Source organism: Hyperolius riggenbachi, chromosome 1 (genome assembly GCF_040937935.1).
Source record: "Hyperolius riggenbachi isolate aHypRig1 chromosome 1, aHypRig1.pri, whole genome shotgun sequence".
In the NCBI taxonomy this organism is placed as follows: Eukaryota; Metazoa; Chordata; class Amphibia; order Anura; family Hyperoliidae; genus Hyperolius; species Hyperolius riggenbachi.
The window spans coordinates 522,683,032-522,706,628 of NC_090646.1; the positions used below are offsets into that span (position 1 = coordinate 522,683,032).

Consider the following 23,597-nt stretch of genomic DNA (forward strand, 5'->3'; position numbering starts at 1 on the left):
GAGGGGGCACACAATTCATTCAGCTGTCATTCTTAATTGTGTTTGAAGCAGAGAGAAATAAGAAAAGGAGATACATGGAAGTGACTGAAAGGCAGATAACTAGAGATTAAGGTGTTGGGGGCCCTGGGGTGCCTCTTAGTCTAATAGCAATCAGTGTGTGACAGCTGGGGTGGCAGGGATGGAGGGGCGCACTTTGGTGTCTCAGCCTTGGGTGCTGGAGGACCTTGTCCCGGCTCTGGTGTGGGGACACAGAGGCATTTCATGAGGCAGAGAACATGCCTCTGTGTCCCATCTGCTCCCTTCGTGGAAACACCTTGGGTTCTATTTAATTCATGGATGTTGTATGATGACATTTTATTAATGCTTTATTTGTATTTGCATTGTTCAAAAAAAACATTTTCAATAAAAAAGTACCAGTATATGAAAAAAAAAAGATATAGTCATGCTGAACAATTACTGGCTAACATTAGGTATTTGCGATAATTCAGCTTTAACAGAGCAACTGTGGCTCTGAGTGTTGCTTTTTAGTAGGAGGGCTTTTTAGTCTCTTTTAGTTCCCTATACTTTCCCTGTGGTTCTGGGTCACTCTGAGCTTCTTGGGTACATGTACGGCGCTACGCTGGGGAATGCTGGGGAATGCTGGGGAATGCTGGGGACCCCCCCCCCCCTTTCCTGCTTAGTAACATACAGTCAGGGCCGGGCCGAGGCATAGGCTGGAGAGGCTCCAGCCTCAGGGCGCAGTGTAGGAGGGGGCGCACAATTCATTCAGCTGTCATTCCTAATTGTGTATGAAGCAGAAAGAAATAAGAAAAGGGGATACATAGCAGTGACTGCAAGCCAGATAACTAGATATTAAGGTGTTGGGGAGGTTGTGGGCCCTGTGGCCCTTTTAGTCTAATAGCAATCAGTGTGTGATGGCTGGGGTGGGAGGGATGGAGGGGCGCACTTTGGTGTTTCAGCCTTGGGTGCTGGAGGACCTTGTCCCTGCTCTGCATACAGTTAACAGTTCACAGGCTCCAACAGCATGCACTGAACAGGATAAAGTCTGCAAAAAACTCTCTGTGTCAGCCCGAGTCTAAGTAGGCGTTAAATAAACGAAGGATCCTATTTGCCATAAATACCTCACAATCCTTGCAAGATCCCTTGTAATTAATGTATTTGGATCAAACTTATATTTGCAAAATAAATCTCTCTACCTCCTTCTGATTGTATGTTCTAACATTAGACAACAGGAATAGAGTCTAAAGAAGGCTTACAAGCTGAAAGCTTATGGTTTTTCTTTTAAATTAGCCAATATACTAGAGCTTAGTCTCCTGCAAATCTTAGCTACTAACATAAGTAATTACACACAGAGTGTTTCCCTCCCTCCTGCCTCTTCCCCCTACCCTTGCTTGCAGAGTTGTGAAACAAAGGCCAGGGGCTGGAATGATTTGTCTGTGATCTGTCCACATAGGAGCAGGTTGCTAGCAAGTAAAGATTAAAACATGCCAGCAATAGCTAGCCAAGTAGCCAATTTTATCACCGGAGTTAGGCAAAAAAAATATAGAAAGGAAACCAGAGATCTTAAAAAAATAAAGAATCAATACTTACCCGAGGCTTCCTCCAGCCCCATAAGCTCGTCTGAGTCCCACGCCGTCCTCCCGCAGTCTGATGTTCAGCCGCGATCAGTCCCGGTAATTGCTTCAGTCGCGTCAGTCTGGGTCTTATGCACATGCGCGGGAGGTCCATGCATGCGCAGAAGACCCAGACTGAACCGGATTGAAGCAATTACCTGGGCTGATCGTGGCTGAATGGTAGAGCGCAGGAGGACGGCGAGGGACTCACACGCGTTTGTGGGGTGGGAGGAAGCCCCGGGTAAGTATTGATTCTTTGTGTTTTAAGATCTCTGGTACACTCTAAAGCTCGCCATACAAACATCGATTTTGCCCCCCAAAAAATTCAAAGTGGAGCAGCCTCTGCTTGGGAATTCTGTTGTTCTGGCTAACATTAGGTATATGTAAATATGTAATGTGCTACTATTCATGCTACAGTGTATACTGTTTGTTTGACCCCTGGCTCTCTATACTCTTTAATTTACTATTTGCTCATAATCTTAATGTTGTTTAATGACACATAAATGTGAACAGAAATGCATCAAAAACTGTCGCTTTCAAATGTAAGGACTTGTATTCTGTGACTTTGCTGTATTCTACGTAAGCACGCTGCACATAAAAAAAGTCTCTGATTGCCACACCAGTGTGGACTTTCCATCACATATCCACATTTCATAAATTCTGGATTGTATTTAAAGCAGTCATTATATGAGCCCAGCCCTACATAAAAAGTACAGTGGCGGTTTCACTGGTGGCTAACTGCACTGTCTTCTGACTGAGTGTTGAGGAATGCAACATACAAGGTCTTGGGCATTTCCAGCGACAATACATCATATTATAAATGGCAAAATTCTGTCGCACATTATTTTGTTGCTATAAGCCCTAGGGCTGGATTACACTGAAAGTGCATCAAAATGTGATACATGTGATCAGTTGTTCTGAGCTTTCGCTTTCATTTGCTTTGCATTTCATGAGCTTTTGTATTTCAGTCCACAACTTACAATAAAATGCATGTAGCAGTGTGCTAAAACGCATAGATATATGCTTGGAGAGCATTAGACAATGATTATTTATTTCACTCATGGACAGCAAATACCTTCTATATATTCATATATATATATACTGTATATATTCCAACTCTCACAACAAGCTTAGATCAGTTACTAAAGCTATGTACATAGCTGCCCCCAGCACTGCTGACCTCTTCTCCAGTGAGACAGATAAGTCTTGCCTAACCACTTTTGTTCTTCCTCGAACTCCTTTTGAAGTTGCTGTAGCAAGGTGCTGTTAGTTCATCCTACCATCCTGACTCCATCAGGTAGAACACATTACTTTGCAGAGGGCCAAGGAGTACATCTGTAGAGCGCCGGTTCCAAACTTCCTAAATCATGAGGAACAATTCTTTTAGGTTTCAATTCTCTAAAGCATTGGTCCCCAAACTACAGCCCACTGGTCTTGCAAGGCTTTTGAAGTAGCCCACTGAAGCTCTGTAAACAAGCAATTGGATATAGCCTGCAGGCCGTTGCTTCATTGGTGTATGCAGCTCCTCAGTTGGGGTGATGTGCCCATTGTATAAATATGTTCCTGGGCGCTTCACTTAATGGCCAATTAAAGCAGTGAGCCATGTCAGAGGACTGATATAGCCTGGTGCATTGATATGTTCCTCACCCCATCACCCTGGTCTTCAGAGTCTGATGAGGCACGCAATGTGGAACATGGTCTGCTCCTACTGTAGAGTATGGCTCCTTTTTTCTGCACAACTGAACTCGAATGTTTGGGTGGAGGGCTGGGGTCATTGTGCTTAATCATAGGTTGGTATTGTTAAGTCTGACCAGCTCAACAATTCTGGCAATGCAAGCCGCAATGTGGGACAAGGAGTTAAAATGGGTCATGGGTGGGTGACAGTGCAATATTACTGGTATTAAAGCCAGCAGAATTCCACGCATTGTGCAATTAGCACAGCCCATGGTACATGGATAACGTAAGAAGTGCTATGGTAATATAATGCACATTATCATAGCAATGTTCATGTTTCCCAGTTATCGTTGTTTGCACTAATTGCGCAACATGTGGTACTCTGCTGGTGTCAGTACTAGTAACTGCTGTGCACAGCCAACCTGTGTACATGGGTAACATGAGCAATGCTATGTTTTGTGAAAGTAATGCAACATGGTACTCTGCTGGTGTTAGTACTGGTAATATTACCGTGTGCTAACTGCGTGCAGCAGCTAAATGAATCAGGCCCAAAGCCTCTTGCTGTCTGCAACTAATTACCCTGGCTGCAGATTAAAATGGAAAAATACGTTTTAAGGGACCATCTTAATTGAGGATCTAGCGTGTGTACACAAGCCTCCCGCCATTGTCTAAAAATACAGCATACCAGATCTTTGGCAACACTGATGTCCAACCTACCCCTGAGTACACTGTTTTCCTCCTCACCCTGGCCAATGGAGGCCATTTTGTCATGCATCACACATAGTACTTCTGGTGACCATACTCGTAATGTGTGTATGGTGCTTCAGCTTACTTATCTCTCCTCCATGGCATGTGATGTCTTTCTGAAGCTGGATGTCACAGACAAATCCATTGTGCTGTCACTATTGTTTAGAGATTTGATTGTGAAAATACCGGGAGCTGCATCTAGGAGAGGAGAGATCCTATGGCCTGTTTCATTGTGAAGTCACTAGGATATTTCACTTTTGACATACTTTTCTTCTTAGCATGTGCCAGTGTTTTCATACATGTGAATCTATCATAAATATACGATACCACAAGCTTCTTGTGTTTGGTCAAAGAGATTGTATATAAGCTATGGACAAATGCCTGTCATTTTTCTGTAAATAACTTACCATGCAATGCTGTCTGTGCTGTTGAGCATCTCTGGAGAATATTCCAGTAGTTAGTTAAACATCTGTAGCGAGACAGACTGGATCGCTAATGAATGTAACAGGGCCTCTTAGTGGATACCGCCTCCAGTGGCACCCTGCCTCCTAGAATCATGCAGACACCAGTATCAATGCAATATATTTATTCCCCACAGACCAACGTGATCTAATGGGGTGAAGTAAGCAATAGAAAATATAGCACTAATCAAACACTTGTTAACTCAGCAAGATCATAACAGTAACAGTAATACGCTTCACACATTCAAAGTGCATAGAAAGTGTATGTCCAAAGTAGCCACCTCATGCGCCCCTTCAGTGTCACTCTATACAAGTGTACACTAGACTGGCGCAGAACGCACCGCAGCAAAGGGACACGCTTAATAAACTGCAATCAGCACACGGTAATAACCTCTTGCGCCCCTCCAGTGTCACTTTTAAGAAGTGCACACTACACTGGCGAAAGACGCACAACCATAGCAAAGAAACAAACTTAAGACAATGCAATCAGTAACACAATCTTATTTAATGCCCGACTGGCCAGTGGGCTATAATGCAGTTACACTCGGGGTACCCCTTTAAGGAATGTTATGTGCACAGTTGGGCGCCTTGTGAAGAAGCTGCAGCAGCAAGAAGACTTCTGATGCACTCAGCAACAACAGCAGAGATGCCAGTGATGGGAGAGGGGACAGGTTAGCCATGCTACAGTTCAGAATGGCAGGCTATGGCAAACAGTCCTGACATACACTGTCCACAGTTTGTTGTAAGAGGAGTGGTATGACTCCCAAACCTCTCAGCCAGGTTAATGCCCGTCTATCACTGCAAAGATAGTTCCTACCATGAGGTGCAGGGCCAGTCCCTGATAATGGTCACTCAGCAGGTGCAGAACTCTCAGGCAGAAGTTTTGAGGAGACAGATTCACAAACTTTGTAATCCAGCTAAAATGGTTCCTTCTGAAGTCCACACGGCTCGTACAATCCAGACTCCACCAACCTCACAGGTTCACACAGTTCTGGTCTGGCAGCTGTATCCTTCCAGCAGCAAGATTCAGCACAGGGTGCAGCAATCTGTGACACAGGATCCCTTCTTCACACTCAGAAAACAAATGGAAGCCAGTCTGATGGATTTAGGCCTGAAGATCCAGTCCCAGTCACTCCAGACCTCACTCCCAGGCTTTAGGCACACCAGCCACACCTCAGCTCCCAGCAGCCTCTGCTCACTCCAGCCTCTCTTCCAGAATTTTCTGCAGTCTTAAAGGAACTATGCCCTCCAAAGGCAGCAGTATATAACATCACAATAACAGCACATTATATGGTGTTACATTCTCCCCCCACTTGAAAAGCTTGGGTCCTCCCAAGTACGGAAAGTTACACAACTTTTCTTTAATTCACAGACATAGACATACCTAAACGGTCTGAATATACTGGCCAAAACTAAAGGGAACCCACCAACTAGCACTAGGTATTTTAGCTCCACAGGGAGACAGGGTGCCACCTGAAAGACCTGAGTTCATGGTTTTGGGAACATGGGCGTTGATCTCTCGGTGTGAAGCACATACTCTCTCTTCACTGCAGTTCCCCAAAGAGTCATAAGTTAATCTTTTAGGAGCTCTAATTTGTCGAGACTCCCTACTTTCCAATGGACTTTCTTGGAAATTTTCTTCCTGAACTTCTTGTTCTATTATTGTATGACTTTCTGGTTCTTTATCCTTCAAAATATCTACTGGTTGCAATTCTTCTTCAACTTTGTCTGAAAGAGGAGTACCATCTGTATCACTTTCAGTCACCAGGTCCTCTAGATTGCATGAAGCATTTTGCTCCAGACTGCTCGACGGGACTAGTGTTGGGCGAACATCTAGATGTTCGGGTTCGGGCCGAACAGGCCGAACATGGCCGCGATGTTCGGGTGTTCGACCCGAACTCCGAACATAATGGAAGTCAATGGGGACCCGAACTTTTGTGCTTTGTAAAGCCTCCTTACATGCTACATACCCCAAATTTACAGGGTATGTGCACCTTGGGAGTGGGTACAAGAGGAAAAAAAAAATTTAGCAAAAAGAGCTTATAGTTTTTGAGAAAATTGATTGTAAAGTTTCAAAGGAAAAATTGTCTTTTAAATGCTGAAAATGTCATGTTTCTTTGCACAGGTAACATGGTTTTTACCGCCAGGCAGTCATAAATGTAATAAAGATAAGAGGTTCAATAAACAGGGACCGGTAACGCTAACCCAGCAGCAGCAGCAGCAGCACACGTGATGGAACAGGAGGAGGCGCAGGAGGAGAAGGCCACGCTTTTTGAGACACAACAACCCAGGCCTTGCATGAGGACAAGAAGCGTGCGGATAGCATGCTTTTTACCGCCATGCAGTCATAAATGTAATAAAGATAAGAGGTTCAATAAACAGGGACCGGTAACGCTAACCCAGCAGCAGCAGCAGCACACGTGATGGAACAGGAGGAGGCGCAGGAGGAGAAGGCCACGCTTTTTGAGACACAACAACCCAGGCCTTGCATGAGGACAAGAAGCGTGCGGATATAGCAGCAATGCTTTTTACCGCCATGCAGTCATAAATGTAATAAAGAGAAGAGGTTCCATAAACAGGGACCGGTAACGCTAACCCAGCAGCAGCACAGAGCACACGTGATGGAACAGGAGGAGGCGCAGGAGGAGAAGGCCACGCTTTGAGACACAACAACCCAGGCCTTGCATGAGGACAAAAAGCGTGCGGATATAGCAATGCTTTTTGCCGCCATGCAGTCATAAATGTAATACAGATGAGAGGTTCAATAAACAGAGACTGGAAACGCTAACCCAGCAGCAGCACACATGATGGAACAGGAGGAGGCGCAGGAGGAGAAGGCCACGCTTTTTGAGACGCAACCCAGGCCTTGCATGAGGACAAAAAGCGTGCGGATATAGCAATGCTTTTTGCCGCCATGCAGTCATAAGTGTAATACAGATGAGAGGTTCAATAAACAGGGACCGGAAACGCTAAACCATCCCAGATGTTCATTGGTCATGTTACTTGGTTGGGGTCCTGGAGTGTTGCGTAGTCGTTTCCAATCCAGGATTGATTCATTTTAATTTGAGTCAGACGGTCTGCATTTTCTGTGGAGAATGCTGTATAGTGTGGCTGAACGAGCGGTGTACTACTGTTCCCAGCAGACACAGAACAGTACACAGAATGCTATATAGTGTGGCTGAACGAGCGGTGTACTACTGTTCCCAGCAGACACAGAACAGTACACAGAATGCTATATAGTGTGGCTGAACGAGAGTTGTACCACTATTCCCAGCAGACACAGAACAGTACACAGAATGCTATATAGTGTGGCTGAACGAGCGGTGTACTACTGTTCCCAGCAGACACAGAACAGTACACAGAATGCTATATAGTGTGGCTGAACGAGCGGTGTACTACTGTTCCCAGCAGACACAGAACAGTACACAGAATGCTATATAGTGTGGCTGAACGAGCGGTGTACCACTATTCCCAGCAGACACAGAACAGTACACAGAATGCTATATAGTGTGGCTGAACGAGCGGTGTACTACTGTTCCCAGCAGACACAGAACAGTACACAGAATGCTATATAGTGTGGCTGAACGAGCGGTGTACTACTGTTCCCAGCAGACACAGAACAGTACACAGAATGCTATATAGTGTGGCTGAACGAGCGGTGTACCACTATTCCCAGCAGACACAGAACAGTACACAGAATGCTATATAGTGTGGCTGAACGAGCGGTGTACTACTGTTCCCAGCAGACACAGAACAGTACACAGAATGCTATATAGTGTGGCTGAACGAGCGGTGTACCACTATTCCCAGCAGACACAGAACAGTACACAGAATGCTATATAGTGTGGCTGAACGAGCGGTGTACTACTGTTCCCAGCTGTGACACACAATGACTGGGGGGGACCCTGGCTAGCGTGGCTGGAGCGCGAACTACCCTGCCTGCCTACCCAAAGCTAAACCCACAGACAAATGGCGGAGATATGACGTGGTTCGGGTATTTATTTACCCGAACCACGTGACCGTTCGGCCAATCAGAGCGCGTTCGGGTCCGAACCACGTGACCCGTTCGGCCAATCACAGCGCTAGCCGAACGTTCGGGGAACGTTCGGCCATGCGCTCTTAGTTCGGCCATGTGGCCGAACGGTTTGGCCGAGCACCGTCAGGTGTTCGGCCGAACTCGAACATCACCCGAACAGGGTGATGTTCTGCAGAACCCGAACAGTGGCGAACACTGTTCGCCCAACACTAGACGGGACAAACTCCGGAGCTTCTACTCTGAGTTGGCTCTCCTCAGCATCTCTCTCCACTACGTCTGGGCTAGTCTGTGGCACACTCACATCTTCGGGCCTCAGATCTAGGCCATTCTCACGAGGACCCCAAACAAATCTTCCTACTGGGGGTGTGTCCCATCCCCATTCTTCATCATATTCTTCAGTGTTGTGGTCACACTCAGGTGATACTATGATGCTTTTCTTCTGTGTGGCTAACCGCTGTGACCTCCTCAACTGACGGCCTTGATCATGCTCATCTGCCACAGGAGCAGGCATTCTCACTGCTTGTCCCAGTGGTAACAGGTTATTTCGGTGCCATGACTTCACAGGCCCACTTTGACCTTCAGGCCGAATCCGATATACAGGAATACCTGACAGTTGAGAACACACCTCATACACCTGCGAACTCCAGCGATCAGCAAGCTTGTGTTTCCCAGGGATCCCCAGATTTCTTAACAACACACGATCACCTGGCTTTAAATTATGGATCCGGATTCTCTGGTCGTACCTTGCCTTATTCTGCTGCCCCCGCCTTTCTGCGGCCTCTTGAGCTTTTTCATAAGCAGTCTTCAGGCTCTTTTTGAGGCGTTCCACATACCCCTGGTAAGAGACAGTTGTTGTATCATCACAAGAAGTCCCAAAAACAGTGTCAACTGGCAACCGGGCCTCCCGCCCAAACATAAGAAAGTATGGAGAGAATCCAGTGGCATCATTTTCAGTACTATTGTAGGCGTGGACAACAGCAGCAATATGTTTGCTCCATTGAGCCTTCTTCTCACTGGGTAAGGTCCCCAACATATTTAACAATGTTCTGTTGAATCTCTCTGGTTGTGGATCTCCCTGAGGATGATAAGGTGTAGTTCTGGTCTTCTTTACGCCCAACAAACTCAGCAACTCACTTATCAACTTGCTTTCAAAATCTCGACCCTGATCCGAGTGAATGCGTTGTGGGAGGCCATAATGTACAAAGTATCTCTCCACCAGTACCTTCGCTTCTGTTATAGCCTTCTGGTCCCTAGTAGGGAAGGCCTGGGCATACCTGGTATAATGGTCGGTGACCACCAAGACATTGGCAAACCCACCCTCATCAGGCTCTACACATAAGAAGTCAATGCACACTAAGTCCATTGGTCCTTGGCTTTGTAGATGTCCCAATGGTGCAGCTCGCACTGGCTGTGTCTTCCGTTGTATGCACCTGGAGCAAGACCAGCAGTAATTTTCCACATCCTGTCTCATGCCTGGCCAGTAAAAGCGATCTTGCAACAACTTCAGGGTGCGATCAATACCCAAATGCCCATGATCATCATGAAGGGAGGAACAGACCATGTCCCTGTATTTTTCAGGTAGCAGTAACTGCCATTTCTCTGTGTTTTCAGCAGCTGGTGCTAACCGGTACACCAAACCATTCTTCATTTTCAGATGACTCCACTCTCTAAGCAATAATCCAGCCAGTGGATGGTTGATATCTTTTAGGTGGTTTTGGTTATTCTCATGTAGAGCCTTTTTGACACCCCGGCACAGTGTATCTTCAGCTTGATCGTGACGCAGATCTGACAAACTCAGTGCAGGTAATGAAGTGCTTTTCAATGTCACCATATTGCAGTACCTCTGAGGAATTGCTTCATGTGGTAGTCCTAGCTTTTCAGCAGCACAGATCGTCCGAATCTCACATTGTAGACCTTGGCACATGGCTCTCACACCTGGGGCTGGAACCTCTAGCCACTCATCTTCAGGCTGCAACACATCATGAGGTCTTCTAGAAAGCCCATCTGCATCCCGATTGGCCATGCCTGGACGGTACTTAAGACTAAATCTGTAATTAGCAAGGGCCGCCAACCATCGATGTCCTGTAGCATCTAATTTAGCTGTGGTCAACACATAGGTGAGAGGGTTGTTATCAGTCTGTACTTCAAACTCAGCTCCATATAGATACTCATGAAGCTTATCTACCACAGTCCACTTCAGTGCCAGGAACTCAAGCTTGTGTGCTGGGTAATTCCGCTCTGTTGGTGACAGACTCCTGCTCACAAAGGCTATCGGCTTCAGTCTACTCTCCTGCTCCTGGTACAAAACACCCCCTAGTCCATCTCTGCTGGCATCAATGTGTAAGACATACGGCTTCTGAGGGTCTGCATAAGCTAAAACAGGTGTGCTGGTTAGACAACTTTTAAGCTTCTCAAAGGCAGAGTCACACTCCTCTGTCCATTGCTCAATGACAGACTCTTTTCCTGCACGTTGCAGAACGTTATTCTTCTGATCTTGTTTAGACCCTGGAGCCTGCACCTTTTCCTTCACTTGGAGCAAATCATTGAGGGGTCTTGCGATCTGTGCAAAGCCTTTGACAAACCTTCGATAGTAAGAACAGAAACCCAAGTATGAACGGAGCTCAGAAACTGTTTTAGGTTTTGGCCAAGTTGTTAGTGCTTCAACCTTTGAAGGATCCGTTGCCACACCATCAGCTGACACTACATGTCCCAGGTAAGTTACAGATGGAAGGCAGAATTGGCACTTTTCCAGCGACAACTTTAACCCTTCCTTCCTCAACCGGTCCAGCACCTTGATTAGCCGAGTCTCATGCTCTTCCAGGTCTCTTCCAAACACAATGACATCATCCAAATACACAAGCACCTCCAGCAGGTTCATATCTCCCACTGTATTTTCCATTCACCTCTGAAAGGTGGCTGGGGCACCCATGAGTCCTGGGGGCATCCTGTTGAATTCGAAGAATCCTAAAGGACAAATGAAGGCAGTTCGCTCCTTGTCTTCAGGATGCATTGGAATCTGATGATATCCACTTTTAAGATCCAGCACACTAAACCACTTAGCTCCAGCCAAGCATTGCAATACATCTTCCACTCGTGGTGTGGTATACTGATCTGGAATAGTACGTTGATTCAAAGTTCTATAGTCCACACACATTCGAATAATACCATTCTTCTTCCGCACCACTACAATTGGTGAAGCATAGGGACTTCGAGACTCTCTAATGATTCCAGTTCTTTTGAGTTCTTCCAGCTGTTTCCGTAAATCTTCAATGTCTCCAATGACTAGCCGCCTTGACCTTTCCCGGAATGGCCTGTCATCTTAAAGGCGAATACGGTGCTGTGTACTTTTTGCACATCCGACATCATATTCGTGTTGTGCAAAGATTTCACTTCCTCCTCGCAGAATATTGAGCAATCGTTGTCTCCACTCTGAAGGCAAAAGGGAGTTTTGAGAAACTGAGGTCTCCAATTTCTTCTCCAGCTCTTCTGGCTCTCCCCCCACTTGAAAAGGGGTCGTCACTCGGCTTGCTACAAACACCGTTCCCAGTTTTGCCCGAGGTCTTAACATGACTGGTTGTGGTAAGGTGTTTCTGATTCCTACCAGCACTCTGCCATTCTTGCGTTGCAAATCCTCTGCAGAGATAGTCTCAGGGATAATTTCCACCCCTAGCGGCAATCCAGATCCTTCCTCCCCTTCGATCAACAGCAACGGGACTGACTCCTTCCATGTCGTTCTCACTTCAGCTTTCAGACATACCACTTGTCCAGGCATCAACTGACAGTCTTCTCGCTTAGATAACCACACACTTCCTACCCCATGGGATGGGGCCTCTCGCTCCACCAACAACTGTTCCCATGCGGCTTGCAGCAAAGGGTGTAATGGACTAGGTGGCTGCCCATAACGGTCCATGATGGGCTCCAATACTCGTCTAATCAGGTGAGTATTAGTTCCAAGGATCACTGAGTACCGTGAGGACCCTGGCGGTCGGGGGCAGACTACTGCTAGTGTATCCAGGACTTCTTGAGTTCCTGCCACCTTATATCCCAGCTGAATCTGAAGGTTCACATATCCATCATATGGTAGCTGTTTCTCGCTGATTCCCCAGATCTCCAGCTTATCCAGTGCCTGTAAAGGACAATGAGCTAAATGCTTTTCATAAAAGTCTCTGTACAACAATGTCACTTGAGCGCCTGTGTCCAGTAATGCATGAGTAAATACTCCTTCTATCTGTACTGGCACCACTGGTGATGGTCCCAAAAGATCTTTAGGTAACATGGTAGCTCCGGCTGCTTCAGAAGCAGATTTGGCCAAAGCTTGTGGCCTCTTCTCTCGTTTCCTCATTTGTTGGCATTGGGTATATGTAAAGCCTGATGAGAGGGCAGCCCCCAATGACTCTTTTGGCATTACTTTCTCTTCATTGTTGGCACAGTTCTTGGAGCTTATATTTTCAGACAGGCGCCCAGGTCGCTCCCCCACTGAGGCCTCTAATAGTTTTCCGCTGGCTCACTGTTCTTCTGCTTCCCTCTCATCCTGCTAGCATTTGGTTGCCATCTACACTCCCGTCTTAAATGACCCGGTTCACCACAACGGTAACAGATCCTTTCTGATGGTCCTCCCCTCGGCTGCACTACTGCTTTTAAAAGGGGTCTGGATGGGCCATCAGAGAACTCACTGGTATTCTGTGCTGTCAGAGCCTGTAAAACTTGTAACTGTGTCTTCTGCATTTCACTTTGTGTCTGTACTACTTGGGTCAACACCTTCCACAGACTCGGCAATGAACCCTCCTCAGTTGAAACACCCTGAGACACTTGTCCTGCCTCCACTGTGCAGACTTGAGATGGCTTCCCTGGCTTTGTACTAGTATAGCCAGACTTGATATCCTGTAATGCCTCCTCTTCTCGAATTCTCTTGATCAACTGAGGATAAGTGGGCACTTCCTCTTGGTCCCCCAAATGCAGCTTTAACACAACAGGGTCCAGAGCCTGTGAGCCTTCTTGGATTTGATGAATTCGGGCCTGATCTACCTTCTTTGGGTCCATTCCTTTACTCAGTACCAACTGAGGTAGGTATGTTCAAATTGGTATAGTAAATCAGTAGGTTTCTCCATTCTCCCAAACACACTGTACAAAGCATCAAGATAATCCTGTGCAGTGCAATCAGATTGGCTCATCTTCAAGTTTCGAACAGTGTCAGCTGCTGGACCTCTCAAGCTTTCTATAATCCTCTGCTTCTTACTCATTTCTGGAACATCCCATTCTTCCAGTACCTGAGTGGCTTGGTCCATCCATGCCTCAAAGTCCTCTTCACCAGGGGGGGTGGGTACTTTACCAGAGAACAACCGCAACTTCCTGTACCCCCAGCTTGCTTGCAAATTATCTGGAGATTTACACTTTGTCAGTAAGTTTCCTAACGCTTTAAGGACTTCTGGCCCAATACTGTTCTTCCCTTGATCATTGGCAGGCTCAGATAATGGCCCCATAACTTCTGCTGCACCTTTTGGAATGGTTACTTGAACTAACTGACCCCCTGGAGTTGTGAGGGTCGTAGGCATCTTGTCATGGGGGACATGGGTCTTCCACTCCAGCAGGGCAAATTGAGTTGGTCCACTTGAGTCTGTTGTACTATCTAACAGGAACCCCCGACCAGATATTGGTAGTTTCTCAGCCACTTCCCTGATCTGTGCATCAGTCCAGTCAGACCCTGGTAACTCTAGGACCAGACAGTGTCCTACAGCAGCTTGGTGGTTCTCACACCATCTTCCTGCAGCTCTTGACTCCATACTGTTTCTGATTTCAATGGATAAGGGGTGTAGACGTCACTGGGCGGAGCCAAAGAGAGCCCCACGTTGGGCGCCAAATGTAGCGAGACAGACTGGATCGCTAATGAATGTAACAGGGCCTCTTAGTGGATACCACCTCCAGTGGCACCCTGCCTCCTAGAATCATGCAGACACCAGTATCAATGCAATATATTTATTCCCCACAGACCAACGTGATCTAATGGGGTGAAGTAAGCAATAGAAAATATAGCACTAATCAAACACTTGTTAACTCAGCAAGATCATAACAGTAACAGTAATACGCTTCACACATTCAAAGTGCATAGAAAGTGTATGTCCAAAGTAGCCACCTCCTGCGCCCCTCCAGTGTCACTCTATACAAGTGTACACTAGACTGGCGCAGAACGCACCGCAGCAAAGGGACACGCTTAATAAACTGCAATCAGCACACGGTAATAACCTCTTGCGCCCCCCCAGTGTCACTTTAAAGAAGTGCACACTACACTGGCGGAAGACGCACAACCATAGCAAAGAAACAAACGTAAGACAATGCAATCAGTAACACAATCTTATTTAATGCCCGACTGGCCAGTGGGCTATAATGCAGTTACACTCGGGGTACCCCTTTAAGGAATGTTATATGCACAGTTGGGCGCCTTGTGAAGAAGCTGCAGCAGCAAGAAGACTCCTGATGCACTCAGCAACAACAGCAGAGATGCCAGTGATGGGAGAGGGGACAGGTTAGCCAGGCTACAGTTCAGAATGGCAGGCTATGGCAAACAGTCCTGACATACACTGTCCACAGTTTGTTGTAAGAGGAGTGGTATGACTCCCAGACCTCTCAGCCAGGTTAATGCCCGTCTATCACTGCAAAGATAGTTCCTACCATGAGGTGCAGGGCCAGTCCCTGATAATGGTCACTCAACAGGTGCAGAACTCTCAGGCAGAAGTTTTGAGGAGACAGATTCACAAACTTTGTAATCCAGCTAAAATGGTTCCTTCTGAAGTCCACACGGCTTGTACAATCCAGACTCCACCAACCTCACAGGTTCACACAGTTCTGGTCTGGCAGCTGTATCCTTCCAGCAGCAAGATTCAGCACAGGGTGCAGCAATCTGTGACACAGGATCCCTTCTTCACACTCAGAAAACAAATGGAAGCCAGTCTGATGGATTTAGGCCTGAAGATCCAGTCCCAATCACTCCAGACCTCACTCCCAGGCTTTAGGCACACCAGCCACACCTAGGGTTGCCAGGTGTCCGGTTTTAGACCGGACAGTCCGGTTTTTGGCCGCTGTGTCCGGTGCAAAAAGGCATGCTAAACCGGACAATTAAGATGTCCGGTTTTATGCCTTTTCCGGCGGCTGTCAGTATTGACAGCCGCCTGTAGCAGGAGGAGAGCAGCGCAGTGGAGGGAAAGCGGTGGGCAGCGGCGGAGAAGGGGGCCATCTCCCCCCCTTCTCTCACCTTAGATGCTTTCCGTCCCTCGCTGTCTCCTCCGATCTGTGTGTGGCTGACTGGCGGTGGCGCTTGGCAGCGGGTGGGACTTACCTTCCGTGTCGCTCCATGCGCCGGCCGGAAGTTCTGGTGCCGCAGCCGCTGCTCTGGTCTGCATCAGACCAGAGTAGTGGCAACTCATCCCGCGCGGCGCCTGCGACGAGACCAGTCACCAGACGGAGGAGACACGGAAGGTAAGTTCCGCCCCTCTGCCAGCCACCGCACACACCGATCGGAGGAGACAGCGAGGGAGGGAGAGGACCCTAAGGTGAGCGAAGGGGGGGAGATGGCACCCTTCTTTACCGCTCTCCCTCTTCTCTGCGCTGACTGCTTCCCTCCTGGGGGGGGGGGACACACACCTGCCTACATATACTGGGCCCATATACACCCTGGCTACATATACTGGGCCCATATACACCCTGGCTACATATACTGGGCCCATATACACCCTGGCTACATATACTGGGCCCATATACACCCTAGCTACATATACTGGGCCCATATACACCCTGGCTACATATACTGGGCCCATATACACCCTGGCTAAATATACTGGGCCCATATACACCCTGGCTACATATACTGGGCCCATATACACCCTGGCTACATATAATGGGCATATATACCCCCTGACTACATATACTGGGCCCATATACACCCTGGCTACATATACTGGGCCCATATACACCCTGGCTACATATACTGGGCCCATATACACCCTGGCTAAATATACTGGGCCCATATACACCCTGGCTACATATACTGGGCCCATATACACCCTGGCTACATATACTGGGCCCATATACACCCTGGCTACATATACTGAGCCCATATACCGCTGGCTATATATACTGGGGACATATTCCCCTGCCTACATATACTGGGGACATATACCTCTGGCTACATATACTGGGCACATATATCCCTGGCTACATATACTGGGGACAACTGGCTGTTTGTCATTATGTGCAGTTACTGGTGAAAAGCTGTCTCTTATTATGTGCATTTACTGGTGAAAAGCTGTCTCTTATGTGCATTTACTGGTGAAAAGCTGTCTCTTATGTGCATTTACTGGTGAAAAGCTGTCTCTTATGTGCATTTACTGGTGAAAAGCTGTCTCTTATGTGCATTTAGTGGTGAAAAGATGTCTCTTATGTGCATTTAGTGGTGAAAAGATGTCTCTTATGTGCATTTAGTGGTGAAAAGATGTCTCTTATGTGCATTTAGTGGTGAAAAGATGTCTCTTATGTGCATTTAGTGGTGAAAAGCTGTCTCTTATGTGCATTTACTGGTGAAAAGCTGTCTCTTATGTGCATTTACTGGTGAAAAGCGGTCTCTTATTATGTGCATTTACTGGTGAAAAGTGGTCTCTTATGTGCATGTACTGGTGAGGACAGTTAGTGACATGGCTATGTACTCTGTAATGTGCTGCAGAAGATGTCAGTGCGATATAAATACTGTAAAAAACATTTTTTAAAAAGCCCATTGCTTAGCCCCACTCTACATAAAAGTGCGCTTCTGACTCCGCCCCTAACTCCACCCCCTGTCCGGTTTTCTCCATCAGCCGACCTGGCAACCCTAGCCACACCTCAGCTCCCAGCAGCCTCTGCTCACTCCAGCCTCTCTTCCAGAATTTTCTGCAGTCTTAAAGGAACTATGCCCTCCAAAGGCAGCAGTATATAACATCACAATAACAGCACATTATATGGTGTTACACATCTATATAAAACACTGATTTACTTATACTGCATAAAGTAGATATCATTTAAGCCCTCCTGAAGCTAGCTGAAAACAGCAGGCATTGGGGGAGACCCTTGAAGCAACAGGACATAAGCCAGACTGCAATCAATAAAGAAAAGAAAAGCTTGCAATCAACAAGAAAGGAAGCAGGCTGCAATCAATGCAGTGTGTAAAGTCTCACAGAAAAACCCCAAAGACTTCTGGCAAGTTACAGATAATAAAATGCTACCACAAACCGTGTACATTTACACACTTCTGGACCAATGCATAAGGGGTCGCAGAAAACTATTGTACTCATTAAACAGAACAGGAGTACTGATCTGATTGCTCCAGTTTTAGGATGATTTAATAGAACCATTAGGTGTGCTCCTATTACTGGTCCCCCCACTTGACCAAGAGGGTTCACAAAGAGCTCCCATGATCCCCAGCAGTGAGTGCAGTGTTTGGGGGGAAAGCAGCTTTGTCACCTTTTCTTCCCCTCACCCTCGATGTTGACAGTTGTGGAGTGTTGGTTTATAAAATGAGAGAACTCCCATACATTGTGCGATTTGTCACTGGTTATCATTCTAACATTCTTTTAGCTTTCTGCAGAAATGAACATATCCAGTACCTTGAAAAGCTGCAGTAACTAAGCACATATGCCCAGTAAATAATGAGCGGTAATCCACATGCTGTTTTGTTGATTTAGGCATGCAGAAAGCAGGACCTACAGCTACTGAATCAACCCCAATATCCGATCCTCCCATGCCTATTTGGGAATAGTTTGTACTGCACATAATCCTGTTCCAGTCAATGGTCAGGTCCTGCTCAGTAGGCAGTTATTGCAGGTTAATTTTCCCAGATAGCCTCAAGATAAATTGACAATAGACTTGGTGTTGCGTGCCTGGCAGCTGGACAAAACTTGACCCGCTTTAGTCAGTTCATTCAAACTGTCATTCTTTGTTACGGTGAGTGCACATTTACAGCTTACTAGCTCTTGTGACTAATTGTTTTTGACATGTCATTTATTTGCCTTTGTTTTCCTGTCACATCTGCAAAATCTAAAGACTGAGCAATGCAACTGTACCAGTGTGAAAAAAACACATACAATAAATAGTGAGCTTTATGCTCACAGCTATTCACACGTATATGCTGAACAGTCAGTCATAGGTTTTCAGAGGTTTTAATAAATAGAATGGGGTTTAAATTAGCTTCAGTCAAGAATGTATGAATTATTGGAAGTGTTTTATAACCAGTAACCAATGGAACATTTTAAACCTTTTATACTGTATTAACAAGCGCATTTAATTTAAGGCTGGTTTCACACTGCAAACCAGTGTTGGCGATGCAGTGCGTCCCGCCCGACACACCGCATTGCGCTGTCAAAAAACAGGACTTCAGGGAACACCATGCTATTGCGCGGTGTTTCCTGTCCGGCCCCCGGCCAAGCAGGAAGTTATGCGCATTTTCTGTCACTTCCTGCTTCGGGGATGCGGAAGCGTATTGTTAAAATATGATTCTGCTATGTTGAGTTGGTTATTTTTTTCTAATTCCTGCATCGCCATAAACTAACATGAGTTCTGACACATCGCCGCAGCATTAACGTAGCTTTGGACCTGCTTTGGGGATGCGGCAGAAACGTCATTTCCGTTGCGTCGCGCCATACCACGGAAGTATAAAAGCCTCCATAGACTTTCATAGCCCGGTGGTGGAGTGCGGTAAAAATACCGCACTGCACCGCCCCGGTGTGAAACGGCCCTAAAGGAAAGCTGAAATGAAGGCAATGTACCCTGCCTGGCATTTGTAGTGATTACCTGCATTTACCATGCTCTAACCTGCTACCTGTCTATGGAGAAAACAACTTTTTATGAACTAACTTGAAACTTAGACCTCTTTCAGAAGGATGACTGAACTGTGCGCTTGCCAAGCAGTTCATCATCCGTCTGTGCAATTAGGGTGCAATTTAAATGCAGGCAAATTGCTGCAGTAACAATACCACCATAATTGCTGACACGTGGCGGTGTTACCCAGCAGCAGATGCGACTCTATGTGGGGATGCCTGTCTAGCGTTAGTACCGAGTGCTAACAAGCGCCTAGCCAGTGCAGGACAGCAGCTGACAGGACTAACTAAAATACCTGGCTCACATGGTTGGTTGTTCCGTGTGGAAGAAATATCAGATTTTGGCTTGGTGTTGATTCAACAGAATATTTCAAATAATAACACAAAGATGGCACAGACAAGAGTGAAGCTTATCTCACTACTGTATTTCATTACACAATCTTTAAAAGCGATCAGTGCAAACATATTATTCCTGTAAGCTCCCAAATTTATGTCACAAAACTTTGTATTACTAGAATTAGCTCTCCTTATCTGTATTTTACCTAATCTATATAAAAACGTTTTAGGCACCAATGATAATACAGCAGGTAATTAAAGTGGACCTGAACTCTTGCACAAGACAGAAGGAAAACAGAGAAATTAACCCTGTATGCATTTAGAGAGTTTAGCCTGTCTAATTCCCCCTCATTTGTAATTAATCACAACTGTAACTTGATCTTTCAGCTGTGCCAGCTGTAACAAAAAATGTTTTTCTTTAAAAGTTATTATGCTGTTCCTTATCTTTTAGAGCAGAGAGGAAGCTCTAAATGATTAAGAATGTAGCAGTTAAAGGACAACTGTAACGAGAGGAATATGGAGGCTGCCATATTTCCTTTTAAACAATACCAGTTGCCTGGCTGTCCTGCTGATCCTCTGCTTCTAATACGTTCAGCCACAGACCCTGAACAAGCTACAGCAGATCAGGTGTTTCTGACATTATTGTCAGATCTGAAAAGATTACCTGCATGCTCGTTTCTGGTGTGATTCAGACATTACTGCAGCCCAATAGATCAGGAAGGCTGCCAGGCAGCTAGTATTGTTTAAAAGGAAGTAAATATGGCAGCCTCCATGTTCATCTCACATCAGTTGTCTTTTAAATTAACCCTAGTTCTACCTACTTACAACTACTAAATCTACCTATGACTGCCAATAAGGTACATATCTGATCTCTGCTGCACTAAAACAAATTACTTTGCCCAAAGAGTACAAGTTATACATTTTTTTTCCCAAAGCGTAAAGTCTATCTATAACTCATTGAAACATTCAACCCAATAGTTAGGGCTAGTTTACAGTGCTCAGTTGTATTGCAAAATAATTCTGCATGTCAACTCAATGCCCATACATTTCTATGGGCCTGTTCACATCTCTGCGTTGAAACAAATCGCACGCTGGCTCTGAATTAATATCTATGTCCAGTCTCTATTGGAGTTCACACACATTTTATGACATTTCTGACTCTTAGGCCTCTTTCACAGTGGGACGTTGCGTTTTGATGCAACGTTAAAGTCTCAACGCAAACTTACAACGCAACGCTCCAAAAAAAGGCGCACCGCAACTTAATGCCCCGTTATCGTCGCATACAGTAGAGCATTCAGGCAATGAAAAGTATGCTTCCTTGACATATTAATGGAATTCTCAGCTCTTTCAGGATTAAAGATAAACAAAGATAAAAGCGAGCTAATGCCCCTTTCAAAACAGGCAGACACCAGACAATGGCCTACTCTAGGTCTGAAAGTAATACACTCCCACATAAAATATCTGGGAATAAAAATCCCAAGAGATCCAACACAGCTATATTCATTAAACTACACTCCCCTGTTCCACCAACTTAAAAATCAGCTGGAAAGATGGGACAAATTGCCACTGGGTATAGCAGGAAGAGCAGCCCTTATAAAAATGACAACAATGGGAAGGCTGCTGTACCCCATGCAGACAATCCCACTCCTTATCCAACACAGGGACAAACAGACACTGGAAGCTGCCTTCAATAAGTTTCTGTGGAAAGGTAAAAAAACCCGTATAGCTCTTAAAAAGCTCCAAATGAGCAAACAATTAGGGGGGATAAATCTTCCAAATATAAGACGATACAACCTAGCAGCACTTCTTAGACATGTCCAGGACTGGATTAAAGAAACAAGTAAATACTCAAACTTAGCTCTAGAAGCAGAAATCGCGAAACCCTGGTCGCTCCTTGGCCTCCTGCATTCTAAACTAACAGAACTCCCAGTAAGACTTAGGCAAAATGTCATTTTCAGAGATACGGTGATGACCTGGAGAGCAGTCAGGAAACTTTTAGGTGTGCATTGCCTGGTATCCAAATATATGCCCATATGGGAGAACCCCCACTTTCCAATAAGTATCACTCAGAAATTCTTCTCTGGGTGGAACCAGACAGGAATTACAAAATTGGGAAACCTTCTACACTTAGACACTGGCACGTGGTTGTCCTTCGCTGACCTACGTAATAAGTACTCGATAACGGCAGCAGATTTTTTTACCTATCTCCAGATACAATCTTTTGTAAAATCGCATGTGGCAAATGTGTCATCCATAGCGCTTCCCAACACCTTTGATAAACTGATAAACCCGGGTCCCATAAAATCTCTATCGGAGCTAGTAGCCTGCTTGGTAGAAATAGAAAAACCAAAACTGACACAGGGGAGTTTTAAAGCGTGGAATAAAGATTTCCAAACTGAAAATATGGGAGAATGTATTATCCAGGGATTAACTACATATAGATCTTATATAGTGAATGAGCAGCATAGAACGTCCCACTTACTTTTTCTGCATAGAGCTAAATATGCATTCAATATCAAGTATATACACCCACCACCACACTATAAACCAGAATGCCCAAAATGTTTAGCACTAAACGCAAATTTAAAACATTGTATATGGGAATGTCAAGAGATAGAACACTTTTGGGAAAAGGTAATCGAATATGCAAACAAGTTATGTAAGAAAAAAGTCTTATTTATTATGTTTATTTCATCATCATGCAATACAAAGTGAGAACAACTATGAAAATTCATCTGAACTCTTCCATATTATAGTAGCGACAGCTAAGCGTGTCATCTTTCAAGTTTGGATTCAACCATCCTCGCCCACGCTGAAAAGGTTCCAAAAGGAACTTCTATCACTCTTCAGCTTGGAAAAATTGCAGGTTTCTCAAAGCCTAGAAAAGAGGTCAAAGAAGTTCTTCAAAGTGTGGAAAAATTACATCATAGACACTTTCACGGCTTCAGAGATAAATATGTTTATGAAAGACTTTGTACTAACTACCTGGTACTGTATTGAAGACCTAGGTGACTCTTTAGGAGCACTTAAGTATCATCCTACCATTGAATGACTAAAAAAGAATCGCACTAAGGTGATATCTATAATATAGTTGATTGCATACATTCCACAAATTTTGCTGAGAGACAGGGAAGGGGGGAAAGGGGAGGAATAGGGACACTTTTCTGGACCAAGATTTCCTTCTACATACATAATTTTATGGTTTTTAGCTATAACTGTCAATTGCACATGTCAGACTATACTGTAATCTTGATCCATGATGTGGTTGAAAACGAAAATGCCAATAAAACATGTTTAAAAAAAAAAAAAAAAAGTATGCTTCCAAGTCATTACTGAGCATGTGCAAACAGTGAAACGCAGCTAATAACGTGTATAACGCACAGCATGCAGCACTTTCTAATAACACTACACGTTGCACACAAACGCAACGTGTGCACTGTGAATGTCGTACAGACTTAGTATTGCTGTGAGTTAGTCTGCGTTTAAACATTTTATAACGTGCGACTTTAACGTTGCACTGTGAAAGAGGCCTAAAAGGGTATCTTAAGTGAAAAACTTTGCACAGTTTAAAGGGAACTGGAGACAAATAACTATACAAGATTTATACAGTACATACCTGGGGCTTCCTCCAACCCCATCGGCACGGATCGCTCCCACGCTACTGTCCTCAGCCTTCCCCGTCTTCTGTACCAGGTCCCGAAACTTCTGTAGGACCATGGCGCTGACATCACACTGTGGGAGCCTTATTGCATTAAGGATTTCAAAGGTGGGAGAGTGGCGGATGTGCTGTGGAAGGGCATTCCAGAGGATAAAATGCAGTAAACATGTAAAATGCGGCAAATGGTACCTCTGACACATGTGAGATGCATATACATTTCCCCACATATATGAAATG

At 45.4% G+C, this 23,597-nt stretch overlaps 1 protein-coding gene across 1 annotated transcript; it reads right to left on the minus strand.

The window, feature by feature from the left end:
• Positions 1 to 13,579: 13,579 nt before the first annotated feature.
• Positions 13,580 to 14,311, minus strand: LOC137534208 (paraneoplastic antigen Ma1 homolog). The gene has a single exon (XM_068255645.1). The coding sequence runs from the start codon at positions 14,309 to 14,311 to the stop codon at positions 13,580 to 13,582; it is 732 nt and encodes a 243-aa protein (XP_068111746.1).
• Between the last annotated feature and the right edge of the window lie 9,286 nt (positions 14,312 to 23,597).

Coding starts and splice junctions, on each gene's coding strand:
- LOC137534208 (XM_068255645.1), bottom strand. CDS start 14,311: ATGGAGTCAAGAGCTGCAGGAAGATGGTGTGAGAACCACCAAGCTGCT.